The sequence below is a fragment of the Vipera ursinii genome, assembly GCF_947247035.1.
Source record: "Vipera ursinii genome assembly, chromosome: 7".
NCBI classification, from domain to species: Eukaryota; Metazoa; Chordata; class Lepidosauria; order Squamata; family Viperidae; genus Vipera; species Vipera ursinii.
Genome location: NC_139521.1, coordinates 71,105,161 through 71,120,094, shown reverse-complemented (window position 1 = coordinate 71,120,094; position 14,934 = coordinate 71,105,161). Strand labels below are relative to the sequence as shown.

Below are 14,934 nucleotides of genomic sequence, written 5' to 3'. Positions count from 1 at the left end.
TAGATAGATAGATAGATAGATAGATAGATAGAGGTGATGGTGATAGGTGATAGATAGATAGATAGATAGATAGATAGATAGATAGATAGATAGATAAATAGACAGACAGATAGATAGATATACTGTAGATAGATAGTGTCAGAATCCATTTATATCACATTCATAAATGTATGTTTAAATTTTTTTCCCCCATGGATTCTGCCATCTCCCAAGGAAGGAGGAGTGCATGTGGATTCAGCCTGCCTTAGGTTATTTCAAAGACCAAGGGAAACCTTTTGAACTGGGGGAACAAAAGGCAGGGTTAGAGAAGAAGGCATCTGGCCTGTGTCTCCATTTGAATCTGTAGAGGAAGAAGGCAACCATAAAGATTTGAAGTTCCCTTTTTTCACACAAAAGGGATGACACGAAGTAAAATGATGGGGGGCTGACCAAATGGGGTTGAGGGAAGGGGGGTTGAACCGGGAACTCTTTATAAAGTTTCAATTTGTAAAACAATACCAAGTCCTGTCTTGTATTTCCACAACCAAGCATGTCCTAGTAAAAATTCCTTTTGGGCTAGAACTGACTCCAAGAGTTTTTGTTTTCCTAAGATGTGGATTGGGGTGGGTCCTGACAGATAGATAGATCAGACATGTCAAACACAAGGCCCAGGGGCCGGATCCGGCCCGCGAAGTGGTTTCTTTTTTTTATTGAAAAGTTTTAACATACAATTTATCTTTAACAGTCCCCCCTCCCCCTCCCCTCTCCCTCCCTCCCTACCCCTCCCCCCCTCCCCCCCCCGACTTCCCAGAGCTAAATACAAGGTATAGAAAAAAAAACAACAATCATAAACAACCATATACTAACAATCATAAACTCTAAAATCTATCACTCTCTAGCTTATATAGGATAATACAAACCTTAATAATATTAAATATATAGAGAGAGGGGGAAAAAAGGGAAAAAAAGAAAGAAAAAGAGAAGGAAGACTTATTCAAATGCTACATGAAACTTCTTAACCCTATATTTGTTCTGGATATACTCAATCCATTTTCTCCATTCCATAATATAACGTTCTTGCGAGTGATCTTTCAAATAAGCTGAAATCTTTGCCATCTCTGCCAGGTCGGAAACCTTTAAAGTCCATTCTTCTATAGTCGGCAGTTCCTCTTTCTTCCAATACTGACCTATCAAAAGTCTTGCTGCCGTAGTTAAATTCAACATCAACTTAGTGTCCACAACCGTAGCATCTGTGATTATTCCCAACAAGAAAAGTTGCGGACAAAACTTTATCCTTTGCTTGAAAATCTTCTGCATATTCCACCAAATTTTTATCCAGAAGGCCTTAACCTTTTTACAAGTCCACCATACATGAAAATATGTTGCATCTTCATCACCACACCTCCAACATTTTGGTTGATAATTCGGATACATACTTGCAAGCTTTTTAGGATCTAAATGCCATCTATAAAACATTTTATAAAAGTTGTCTCTTAGATTTTGAGCTTGTGTAAATTTTACGTTCCTCACCCATATCTTTTCCCACGTGTCCATTGTAATAACTTCTTGAATATTTTGGGCCCATTTTATCATACAATCCTTAACAAGTTCTGTTTCTGAGTCAATCTCTATCAATGCAAGATATATCCGTTTAATATGTGCTGGTCCCTGATTTCTAATTTGCTTTATCAGATTTTCATCAGTCATTGTAAAACCAATTTTCTGATCTTCTTTCCACCTGGCCCGTAGCTGAATATATTGAAACCAAGTTTGAACAATCTCCTCATCTCGCAAGAAGCTATATGGTTTCAAACTCCAGACGTTTCTTTCCAAGCTTAAAATCTCTTTATACGTAGTCACATCGTGTTTAAAACCCACATTTATATTTTCTATTGCGTGTTTTGGAATTGCCCACAATGGTATCTTACAGTCTAACTTATGTCTGTACTTCTTCCAAACTCTCAGCAATGCCTGTCTTAAAATATGCACTTTAAACACACTATCTACCTTCTTATCATACAACAAATATGCATGCCAGCCAAATAACAAGTCGTGGCCCTCAAGATTTAATAATCTCTCTTGTGTCAAATTAATCCAATCACTTATTCCTGCTAACGCAGCAACTTCATAGTATAATTTAAGATTGGGCATTTTAAGACCACCTCTTTCACGAGTATCCTGCATAATCTTAAGTTTAACTCGTGGCCTTTTCCCTGCCCAAACAAATTTGTTGATACCCCGTTGCCATTCTTCCAAATTAGAATCTTTCTTAAGAACCGGTATCATTTGAAATAAGAATAAAAATTTAGGCAGGATATTCATTTTCACTGCTGCAATTCTTCCCAACAAAGATAATTGCAATTTTTCCCAACTCTCCATTTCTTTTTGGATTTTTCCCCATAGTTTTTCATAATTATTTTTATATAACTTTGTATTAGAGGGTGACAAAAACACCCCCAAATATTTGACCCTTTTAGCAATCTCAAATCCAGTTAATCCTTCTAAAAGGGCCTTTTGCGATACTGTCATATTTTTGGCCAGAATTTTAGTTTTTTGTACATTAACTTTAAATCCAGAAACCCTCCCATATTGCATTATTATCTCCATCAGGTCCACAACAGAATTTTCTGGCTGGGTCACTGTAACAACCAGATCGTCTGCAAACGCCCTCAGTCTATAATCCTGATCTCTGATTTGTATACCCTTAATTCTTTCCGAACTCCGTATTTTTACTAGTAATATCTCCAATGTTAATACAAATAGTAAAGGCGATAACGGACACCCTTGCCTTGTGCCCTTCTCAATATTACATGCTTCAGTCAAACTATTGTTAACTATTATTCGGGCAGTTTGTTTTTGATACAATGCCCTAATTGGTTGCAAAAATTTATCCCCAAAATTCATTTTATCTAAAACTTTCATCAAAAATTGCCAATTCAATTGATCAAAAGCTTTTTCCGCATCTAAAAAAATTAGCGCCGCAGGGATCTGGTTGTTCCTTTCCAAAAACTCTAACACATCAACTATATGCCTCACATTCTTTTTCATTTGCCTACCACTAATAAACCCAGTTTGATCCCCATGAATCACCCGTTGCAGAACCCTCATCAATCTATTAGCCAACACCTTAGCAAATATCTTGTAGTCTGTATTTAATAGTGATATCGGTCTGTAATTTTTTACTTGAGTAGCATCTTGGTCTTCCTTCGGAATCAGAGAAATAAAGGCAGTTCTCCAAGATGGAGGCACCTTTCCCCCTCTCTGGATTGTCTGGAACAATTCCTTTAACGGTTTAACCATCTCTAATTGTAAATTTTTGTAGTAGGCTGCAGTCAGACCATCTGTACCTGGCGCTTTATCAACCTTCAACTCCTTAATTGCTGTAAGTATTTCTTCTTCTGTAATCAATTGATTAATCTCCTCTTTTTGTACTTGCGTAAGAACCGGGATGCTAGCATTCTCCAAATATTCATCAATGTCTTTTTCGTTAATCTTCTCCTTAGCATATAGTTTAGAATAAAAATCCACAAAGGCTTCCTTAATAAAATCCTGTTGAAACACTACCTTCCCCTTATGTTCAATTTTGTCTATGTTAGAAGCCCTCTGCTTTTTCCTTAGTCTATAAGCTAGCCATCTACCTGGCTTATTAGCATTGCAAAAAGTATTATGCCTGGCAAACCTCAAGTTGGTTGCCACTTGATCAGCCATTAATTTATCAAATTGTCCCCTTAATAGCTTGATAGCCTCCTTGGTCTTCACATCCAATGGATTCAAAATCAAAGCATTCTCTTTTTCCTTAATTTCATTCTCCAATTCTTTCCTTCTAACTTCCAAAGTACGTCTATGTTTGTTATTCATATATATCAACACTCCTCTCATATAGGCCTTGCTAGCATCCCAAACCATATCCATAGAAGTATCCTTATTCATATTAATTTCAAAAAAATCCTTCATTCGCTGTTTACACTCTTCCACATTTTTCTGGTTTCTAAACAAGTTCTCATTTACGTGCCACGAGCGCCTATCTCTGTTGTCCTTATTGATCTCTAACCATACTGGGCTATGGTCAGAAATAGCTCTTGCACAAATCTTTACCTTCTTAGTCCTAGAAAAAAAAATCATTAGTCAGCAAAATAAAGTCAATCCTAGAAAAAGATTGATGTCTATCAGAAAAAAAAGTATAATCCTTTTCATGCGGGTGTGTGTCACGCCAAATGTCTCGCAATTCCAAATCATCCTTCATTTCGAAAAAAGACTTAGGCAATCTGGCATGACACGGAACATGCTTAAAAAAACCAGCCTTATCCATCTGTACGTCCAAAACGCCATTCCAATCCCCCATAAAAATAAACGATTTGTAATCCAACTGAGTAAGCTTTGTATGAAGTAAGCTAAAAAAGTCAGCTTGTTGTTGTTGTTGATTAGGAGCATACAGTCCAACTAAAAGCGTTTTTTTGCCTTCTAGCAACAAATCTATCATTACGTATCTTCCATGCTTATCTGCTTCAATTAAGTCCGCTGTTATAGTACTTTTAACATAAACAACCACTCCGTTTTTCTTATTCATTGCAGAGGCAACAAATTGCGTACCCAACCTTGAATTCAGTAGAAACTTTTGATCCATAGCCCTAATATGCGTTTCTTGCAAGCATATAACATCAGTCTTAAATTGTTTTAAATATTGAAAAACTTTCTTTCTCTTCTGAGGCGAATTTAGTCCATTAACATTCCAAGTTAAAAATTTAGCCGCCATACTTGTCGCCCCGAAGCTTTTGGAGCACCTCTTCAATGGCCCCTTTGTCACCTTTGGGCCGCGCTCCTCCCACTGCCTCGCTGTAAGTACGCTTTGAAAGTTCCATAAACTTCTGCTGGTCTTGTTCTTTTATTTGTTTTGCTCTTTTTAAAGCAGCACGCGTCACCCTCAGCTCTCCAACATCAGCCAACAAAGTTGTAGTTTGATCCCCTCCAGCACCATCCTCCTCTGTCTGGCCATCTTCAGCCTCATGAGGTTTTTCTTCACCAAATCCCTTTGCCGCTTCCAGAAGTGATAGTGGGGTTGCTTTTAAAACATTATTGTAGAAATCACGCGCCTGTGCCACAGTAACCAGACGGTATCTTTTACCTTCATGCATCGCCACCAGCCCAACTGGAATCTCCCATCTGAACCTTATATCACGTTGCTTAAGTTCCTGCACAAGAAATGCAAAGTCCTTTCTTCTCCTTAAGATCTTTGGAGGAATTTCCTTTAAAACCAAAACTTCTTGGTCAGCAACCACTACTTTAGTATCATAGGCAGCTTGAATAAATTCATCTCTGATTTCTCTCTTTGCAAAATAAACCACCACATCTCTAGGTAACTTCCTCTGTCTAGCAATCCATGAATGTACACGAAAAACTTTATCCATACATCCCTTTATTTCAAATGCTGGCTGACCCAATACTGCTTCCAGGGCTTCAGAAATCAGCTGCTTTAGGTCTTCTTTAATATTTTCTTTTAAGCCTCTGATTCTAACAGCATACTGCATCTGGTGAAACTGAACAAGACTCAACTCTCTGTCCATTTTGTCTCTTAAATCTTCATTCTCCAATACCTTTACTTCTAGTACAGCATTTTTTTGAGTCAAATCTTCCACTTTTTCTTCCAAACCTTGCACACATTCAGCCACACTTTCCACTGTAGACAAAATGTCTACCCTCATCGCACTAAATTTCTCTTCCATCCTCTCTTCTATTCTCTCCTCCATTTTTTCCAATCTCTCCTCCACCTTTGCCAATTTATCACCCAGTGTTTCCAAAATTACCTGGGCATGCTTTTCAAGAGCATCTTGTAAATCCTTCGATGTCAATGCAGCAGGAGGAAGCAAGGCTTGCAACGATGTCTGTTGCACCGGAGAAGTTCCAGCACTCCGAAGAGTTTTTGAGGGAGGTTTAGCCGCCATCTTTTACTTTCACTTGTGACGCACTTTCACTTTAAGTTTAAAAAGTCCATTAAGCTCGAGAGTAAGAATAAAAATCCTCTTCACCTTTTCCTCTTGTACCGCTCTGCCTGCTCCTTTTATTCCAGAGTCTTTCCTTCTGGCAGGGGTGGTCGCAAACGCCTGGCTCTGCTCCAAGAATTCCGGAGCAGAGACGCTGAACAGCTGGGAGCAACCCAGGCTACGGGGTAGTTCAATCCTTCAGCCGCCCAAGCTTTAAACTCAGGCGGCCCCGGAGAACTCGACCCCTACCTGGGGCCTCTCCCCCTCCTCTTCTCCCGAGGAGGGGGCTTCAAATTCACCCGAACAGCTGATCGGCGCTGTTTCGGGTGAAAACAACACAGCTGAGCCGCGGGCAGCCCGAAAAGGCTGTCTCCTGGCGCCGCGCCGCCACCGGAAGTCCCCCGCGAAGTGGTTTCATGCGGCCCGCGAAGCCATCCTGGAAACAGTGAGGGAACGGCCCCCACTGCCTTGGCCCTGGCCCAGAGACCCTCCTCCTGCCAGAGACCCTCAGATGTGTCCCACTCCTGCCCAGGCCCCCATAGGCACCCTTAATGCAAACGATGTAGAGCTGGCCATGCCCACCCAGTACGCCATACACAGTCTAGCTACGCCCACCCAGTAGGCCACGCCCACCCTGGCCATACCCACCCAGCCCCTTGAGGGCAACTGCAATGCTGATGCGGCCCTCAATGAAATTGAGTTTGACACCCCTCAGATAGATGATAGATGATAGATAGATAAATAGATAGATATAGGTGATAGATAGATAGATGATAGATAGATAGATAGATAGATAGATAGATAGATAGATAGATAGATAGAAGATAAAGAGAGAGAGATTGAGAGATTAGATAAATATTTGCCTAAAGGTCTAAACGAAGGGTCTCCAACCTTGGCAGCTTTAAAACTTGTGAACTTCAACTCCCAGCATTCCCCAGGCAACATTGCTGGCTAAGGAATTCTGGGCGTTGAAGTCCACACGTCTTAAAGTTGCCGAAGTTGGAGACCTGCTCTAAACCATTGCAATATGCAGTGAAGTTTGGGCTCTTAAATGAGGGGTAGGAGACTTCTGTGTGACTGTTGCCCAAACTCCAAAACTAGCAGGCAGAAATTCAATGTCTAGCCAAGGTTGACTATTCTACTGCTACCTGCTACAATAGTAAGCAGCCTTCAAGAGTTAATATCTTCCAGGAGTTTAGTTTAATTCCTGATGGACCTGTCCATGTTATCTTACCAGCAATGAGGAAATATTTTGGAATTTTGATAGCTTAGTCTTCTCTCAAGCTTAGCAATGTCCTGCTTGATATTAAATCGAACTACTGAACTGTGCAAGGAGCTGGATTAAATTGACTTTAAAGATGCTTTCCAAATTATATATTCTAGGATTCTATCAAATTCTTCACCGAGATGACACTTTCTCCTTTTCTTTTATTAGGAGACTTACATGGGCAAATATTTGACTTGTTTCACATATTTTACAAGGTAAGCAGAGCGTGCAGGATGATATGTCAAAAACAATCGAAATGAATCAAAAATACCTTGATTCTAATTTTCTGTGCAAGAAAAGACATGGCAACTCTTCCCTAACCAAGATAAAAGAAATTAACTACACTTTTTGCTGATTGTTAGGCTTGCTATGGTGGAGCAATAAAACGCACAACATTCCACGGCATCAATGAAGAACACTCCCATCAACACTGGCAGGAAAAGCCATTAATACATAAACAGGGAGCAGAGCCCTATCCCTTCTAGAACTGATGATGTTACCTAGTTGGGTCATGAAACGTCTGCACGGAAACAACCAAGCTCAGAGAGCACCAAAGACCTCACAGTTCTCCTCCTCCTCCTCCTCCTCTTCCTCCTCCTCCTCTCCACATATCCCACTCCTTTCCAGCACTGATGATATTACCTAGTTGGGTAATGAAATGTCTGCAAGAAAGCAACCAAGCTCAGAGAACACCAAGGACCTCAGTTCTCCTCCTCCTCCTCCTCCTCCTCCTCCTCTCCACAAATCCTACTCCTTTCCAGCACTGATGTTGTTACCTAGTTGGGTCATGAAACGTCTGCACAAAAACAACCAAGCTCAGAGAACACCAAGGACCTCAAAGTTCTCCTCCTCCTCCTCCACTGCCTCTACTCCACAAATCCCACTCCTTTCCAGCACTGATGATGTTAACTAGTTGGGTCATGAAACGTCTGCAAGAAAACAACCAAGCTCAGAGAGCACCAAGGACCTCACAGATTAAGGCTTACTGGGAGCTTGTCTCCTAATCTTGCCATCCCACTGAAGTTCAATTTTAGGGATTTTATTTTCCTCCTTACAGAATGGACTTCCTTCTCCGCAGAAGTTGTACGTCTTCAATGGTGACTTTGTGGACAGAGGCAAGCATTCCATTGAGATCCTGATCATTCTCTTTGTATTCCTCTTGATTTACCCCAAAGAGGTCCACCTGAACCGAGGCAACCATGAGGATTACATGGTCAATTTCCGGTATGGAATTTAAATCATTTGCAGAAAAGTAGGCTATTTTTACTTTGTTTATTTTTGTAAGCCACCCAGAGGAACTGGGAATGAGTTGGATGGCCATGTGTATTTTTTAAATAAATAAATAAATATTTTCTTCAGTATACGTATTATTATTGGGTAGACAGCATCACCCAACAGATGGATCTGCAATTTACTGACCCACCACATCAAGTGTGTAGTGCTTAATGGAACTACATCTACATGGAGGGAAGCATGCAATGGGGTATCCCAAAGATCTGTCCTAAGCCCAGTACCCTTCAACATTTTCATAAACTTCAATAGTCACTAAACAAAATCTTATAAGTTGAGGACTACCTCTAAAAGGTATAGGGAATAACCTTGATGAATAGGCAAAAGAACGGTTTGCAAGATAAGTGGATCCTGAGCTCTGGCCAAGAAAGTAACCTGAGAAAGCATTGGGATATATGTTAGAATGTATATTGTATTGCAACAGAATTATTCAGCCAGTAGATGACAGTGTTTAGTATGCATCTATGGCTATAATCTATGGTTTCTTTATTTTGTGAGAAGAGCTTCCTGTTTTCTGTTACAGTAATAGAGTTGAGCAGTAAAGCACATGGTGACTGTGCTCTTTGTTTTCTCTATGTGGTCCTTTATATAAAACAGAATTTCTAACAAAAAATATCTCAGACAAGCCCCTCCCTAGTTCATACCAAAATAAAAGGATGGGGGGGGGGTAACCCATTCCAACTGCCAAGACTCTGTTACTGTACCTGCTGCAATAAAACTAGTGCCGTCTTACATGACATTGGTTTCTTGGTCTGATTTATCTCGCAGGGCTGAAAATAAGTCAAAACTACAGGTAGTCCTCCATTTACAATGACAACTGAGCCCAAAATTTCTGTTGTCAAGGGAGACATTTGTTAAGTGAGGTTTGCCCCAGCTTTTCTTGCCACAGTTGTTAAGTGAATCACCACAGTTGATCAGTTAGTAAACCGATTGTTAAGTGAATCTGGCTTTCCCCATTGACTTTGCTTGTCAGAAGGTCTCAAAAGGGGATCACATAACCTTGGGACACCGTAAAGGTCATAAATATGAGTCAAGCGTTGAACGTTTGCCCACGTGATCGTGGGGACGCTGCCACGGTTGTAACGGTCATAAGGCACATTTTTCAGTACTGTGGTACCTTTGAACAGTCACTAAACGAACTGTTGTAAGTTGAAGACTACCTGTAACACTTTTAATATTGTCATTGTTGTTTTGCTCTCCTTCCAAGACATCTATTTAAAACCTTCTCTTCTCTTCTCTTCTGCCTGTAGCTACGGGTTTACCAAGGAAGTCACACGGAAATATAAGGTACTCCGGTTTGCCTACCTATTGCATCTTCTGGGTTGTTGGATACCCTTGAATTGTGCAGCCTACTTTTTGCACTCTGCTCCTCTTCTCTTTAGGATCATGCCAACAGACTCCTGGCGGTGATCAAGAACGTCTTTAGCAGCCTGCCATTGGCAACTGTGATTGACAGAAAAGTCCTGATTGTACATGGAGGCATATCTGATAAGACCGATTTGGAAGAGCTAGCCAAAGTTGAGAGGTGTAAGGTATGGCGTTAGACGAGGACCTGCTTTTATTTGTGGCTGCATCCACGGAACAGAACAGAATAACAGAGTTGGAAGGGATCTTGGAGGTCATCTAGTCCACAAACCCCTGCCCAGGCAAGAAACCCTACACCATTTCAGAAAAGTGGTTGTCCAAACTCTTTTTAAAAACTCCCAGTGTTGGAGCATTGACAGCTTCTGGAGGCAGGTTGTTCCACTGGTTAATTGTTCTAACTGTCAGGAAGTTTCTCCTTAGTTCTAGGTTTGAATTTTGAATTTGAATTTTATTGAATTTATATACCGCCCTTTCCCGTAGGACTCAGGGTGGCTTACAGGGTACTTAAAACAACGATACAAAAATTAAAAACAATTAAAAAAGATTAAATTAAATCCCTGAAGAAATATAAAAACCCCAATTAAAACAGGTTGCTTCTCTGCTTGATGAGTTTCCATCCATTGCTTCTTGTTCTGCCTTCAGGCACTTTGGAGAATAGGTTGACCCCCTCTTCTTTGGGGCAGCCCCTGAGATATTGGAACAATGCTATCATGTCACCCCTAGTCTTTCTTTTCATTAAACAAGACGTACCCAATTCTAGCAACCGTTTTTTATATGTTTTAGCCTCCAGTCCCTTCATCATCTTTGTTGCTCTTCTCTGCACCCTTTCTAGAGTCTCAACATCTTTTTTACATCGTGGTGACCAAAACTGGTTGCAGTATTCTAAGTGTGGTCTTATTAAGGCATTATAAAGCAGTACTAACACTTTGCGTGATCTTGATTCTATCCCTCTGTTAATATAGACTAGGACTGTGTTGGCTTTTTTGAGAGCTGCAGCACACAGTTGGTTCATATTTAAGTGTTTGTCCACTAGGATTCCACCTCTATAGATGACCAGGAAATCCCTTCTTATTTGAACTTTGGACCTCTGTCTTCCTCTTCCTTCTTGTCCCACTTTCAGCAGCTACAAAGAATAAATTTACACTTTCTTCCCTGTGACAGCTTTCAAATATTGGGAGGGTTCTATCGTACCATAGCTTCTTTAGGATAAACATGCCCAGTTCCTTTAATCCAGGGGTTCCCAACGCCCGGTCCACGGATAGTACCAGGCCGCAGCATGCCAGCAACCAGTCTGCACAAACAAGCAAAGCCTCATCCGCGCGATGCAGGCAGCATACAAAACCACGCACCCTCTGGTTTGCGGAAAAACCTTTCTCCACGGAACCATCCTCGCCATCTTCTCTGTAGTCTTTCCAGTTCTTCAGTACAGGAAGTCCTTGTCTTATGACCACGATTGAGCCCCAAATTTCTGTTGCTAAGCGAGACATTGGTTAAGTAGGTCTTGCCCCATTTTACCACCTTTCTTGACACAGTTGTTAAGTGAATCACTGCAGTTCTTAAGTTAGTAACATGGCTGTAAAGTGAGCCTGGTTTACTCATTGACGTTGCTTGACGGAAGGCTGCAAAAGTTGATCACGTGATCCTGGGACATGTGGCAACCATCATAAATATGAATCAGTTGCCAAATGTCTGAATTTTGATCATGGGGATGTTGCAATGCTTGTAAGTGTGAAAAATGATCAAAAATGATTTTTTTTTACTGCTGTTGTAACTTTGAATGGTCACCAAACAAATCACTGTATGCTGAGGACTATCTGGGTCCCTTTTGTATTGTAGCAATCAGAACTGAACACAGGATTCAGGAGAGACAAAATATAGACACTCCAAGATCACTTTGTTTGTTCTTTCCAATTCCATAACTGGATTGAAAATATGTTTCTAAAAAATACCTGATTCTCAGTCACGTATTCAGTCTCTTTCTTAACAGCTCCTCCTTTGGTGTCTCCTTCTCAACTTAGATTCTCTCTGTGTTAACACCAAAGAGAAGAAAATCCTTAGAGTATATCCCATCTAAAGTTGGCAAATTGGCCACAGATAGTTCTGCAATCAAAGTCTGCCAAGGGGGACAACAGGAAGATGCAAAATCCTCCCGCATGTCCCCTGGAGTCCAGAAAATCTTAGCACACAGTTCATCTGTGGAATCAGAGGACTCAAATGATTCCAGATGCTATGAAGATGATGACATTGAACAGGTAAGCACTTGGAGAACTGCCAAAATTCCAGCAAGCAGAAAAGTAGAAATGAATCCAGCTTAAGGTAGCAATACCTGACCAACCTGTAGGAGAAAGAGGGCAGAGCCTGGGGGGTGGAGTCAAGAGAGTCATCAGCCTAGAATCATTACGCTCTCACAAGTCCAACCCTTCTTGAATTCTGTTAATTCTTTTTTTAAAGTTTTATTAATTTTTAAGAATTACAATCTTTGGAGCTTAATAAACAACATGTTGTCTGGGTTCACATATTTAACATCAACTTCTTCAATATAAATCTATTCAGTATTGAACAATTCAGTATATTTTCCCTGATCCTCCTTTCTTCCCCATATTGTTTCCATTTTCTCCTCATTACAGAATTACAATTCTTGGTACTATTGATGCATACAAAGTTAGATATAAACATCTTTGTCATATTTTACTAACATTATACAAATAACAATAATATCAATTCATAGATCAATATCCTGTTTTTCATGCTTTTGTTAAAGTTTGATTATCCATCAATATTTAAAGTATCTCAGTTATGATTTTCTCAATATTAATTACATTTATATAACTAAAATACTTTGGAGTCGTTATCTGGGAACTTTCTAGTTGTAGATTTAATTTGGAGATTTGCTCATTTATATTATCTAAATTATTTTTAGTCTCACTATAGTTTCTTTTTATGTTCTCTTTGTATGCATCAATTGTTTGGTGAATTAATTGTAGTATAGAGTATATTTCCTTCTGAAAGGTGTTTATTTTTTCTTGAGGCATCATTCCTGGAAATCCTCTAATACAGGGCTTTTCAACCTTTTCACCCATTGTACCACTTTAAGGATATGGCAACATCTGAGTACCACCAGTCACCTAGCTAGGTGTCAAAAACGTGATGACCAAAAAAAACAACAACTAAAAAAGTGATGAAGTACAGGTAGCCCTCGACTTACAACAGTTTGCTTAGTGACTGTTTGAAGTTACAATGGTACTGAAAAAGTGCCCCCCAAGCCACAGATGAGCAAGACACCTACCTGCCCACCCAGTGGCGCTCTTCCTCCTGTCCGAGGTTTTCATTGTTGTGAGCATTTCTATTGAGGATTGGCAGCGAGGGTGGTGTGGGTGGTGTTTGGTTTTTATTCCCCCCCCCTCTGCTGGGTGGTTGCAGCAGGTTTTGGTCACTTCACATGACCCTGGGACACTGTGACTGTCATAAATATGAATCAGTTGCCAAGCATCTGAATGTAAATCACAAGACCCTGGAGATGCTGCAACATTCCAGCTGATCGGTGCTTCTTCTGGGCTCAGAAGCGCCAGGATCAGCGCCGAGCTCCAGCTGGAGCCTGATGCTGATCCTGGCACTTCTGCTGAGCCCTGACAGCCCCAAAGAAGCACTGATCCTGGTGCTTCTGCTGAGCCCTGACAGCCCTGCAGCTCCAGCTGTCTCTTGCTCAGGCTTTTGCGGTGCTGCCACCGGTTCAGCTCATTCCCCTCCCCAGCTACCACTTTTCTAGGATGGTCATGTACTACCTGCTAGGTGCCAATGTACCACAGGTAGTACCCATACCACTGGTTGAAAAGCCCTGCTCTAATATCACCAGTCTCAGTAAGAGTAGAACAAAGTTTCCTCTAGCTTTCTGGTCTTTATATATAGCCTTTATAATCCAATAGATTCCAGAATACGGGTTCAGCCCCCAAAGCAATATTTTATAGTGATCCTTTGTCTCAGGCATCCAAAAATGTCAGTCAAGCAAGGTTACAATCCACAATGTTCAAAGTGTCCAACCTCCCTGAAAACAGCTCAAAGGTCTCTCCTAGCCAGACATAATCAAACATCAAAATTTTCTTTCTCTCCCAATAGCTCTTGAGATTAAAAGTCCAAGCTCAGTAAGTGTGATAAGTATGCCAAAATATTTCCTTTATTGCCAGCTGTTCTCCCTTAAACTAGGAGTTGCCAAGCAGCCAGGAAGCTAGTTATAGGGCTGTACTCAAATCCACCACTAGATATCATTCAAAATCCATTTTCCACTTAAGACAAAGGATCGATTTCTTATATTTCACCTCAATGTTTTTTTCCAAAGAGAAAATCTTAACAATTATCTCAGTTCTCAAATTTCAAAACTGTACCTTTATGTTACTTCCACTTCAATATTATGTATTTCTGTCCCTCATAGAAATTGAAATGCCGCTTTCATTCACATTCAGAGGTTTTTAGGAGCCTTTTCTTGGGAGCCTTTCCCAGGAAATTCAGTTGTAAAATAGTAAAGAAAGGATCAATATTCACACCCAGTTCCAAACATGCTGTTTATAATGTGTTAATTGTTGCTCTTCTTCGGTTGTCAGCAGCTAATGGCTGGCTATAGGAATGTAGCCAGTCTTTCCCCTGCCAGTTTGGAGGGCTTTTCTCAGATCGAATGGAAAAACCGCCCTCTCTCTGTAATCGATGAGACACCCCTCCTTAATTGCCTCTTTGGGGTGACTTTAGGCCCTTTTTAGGGCCCCAGCAGGGCAAAATTGGGTGCGGAGGGCAGAGCCCTGCCTTCCTGCATCTGTTTCGCTGTGACGCAAACCCGAAAGTCTGAATTCTGTTGATTCTTATCTGCCCCTAATTTAGTGCTGACAGTTAGTTGACCAGATTCTTGTGTAGAGGCAGGAGCAATAAGTCATCTTAGCAAGTGGTCCTGATTCTTCATACCCAATACAACAATTAAGGGAGTTAAAGAGTAGATAATAGGAAAGCTCTCTTTCTAAGAAGTTAGAACAATCTCTTTACAATGGAGGAAACCATGCTGACAGGGGTGGA

General features: G+C 40.7%; 1 protein-coding gene across 1 annotated transcript in view; it reads left to right on the top strand.

The window, feature by feature from the left end:
* PPEF2 (protein phosphatase with EF-hand domain 2) overlaps positions 1-14,934 on the top strand; it is a gene marked incomplete at its 5' end in the record, with an annotated part of 36,655 nt that overhangs the window by 6,999 nt on the left and 14,722 nt on the right. Inside the window, 5 exons of the mRNA XM_083368040.1 lie at positions 7,393-7,439; positions 8,282-8,448; positions 9,765-9,801; positions 9,897-10,046; positions 11,898-12,131. Of these exons, the coding sequence (XP_083224166.1) occupies positions 7,393-7,439; positions 8,282-8,448; positions 9,765-9,801; positions 9,897-10,046; positions 11,898-12,131 (635 nt within the window). The remainder of the gene's footprint in view (positions 1-7,392; positions 7,440-8,281; positions 8,449-9,764; positions 9,802-9,896; positions 10,047-11,897; positions 12,132-14,934) is intronic.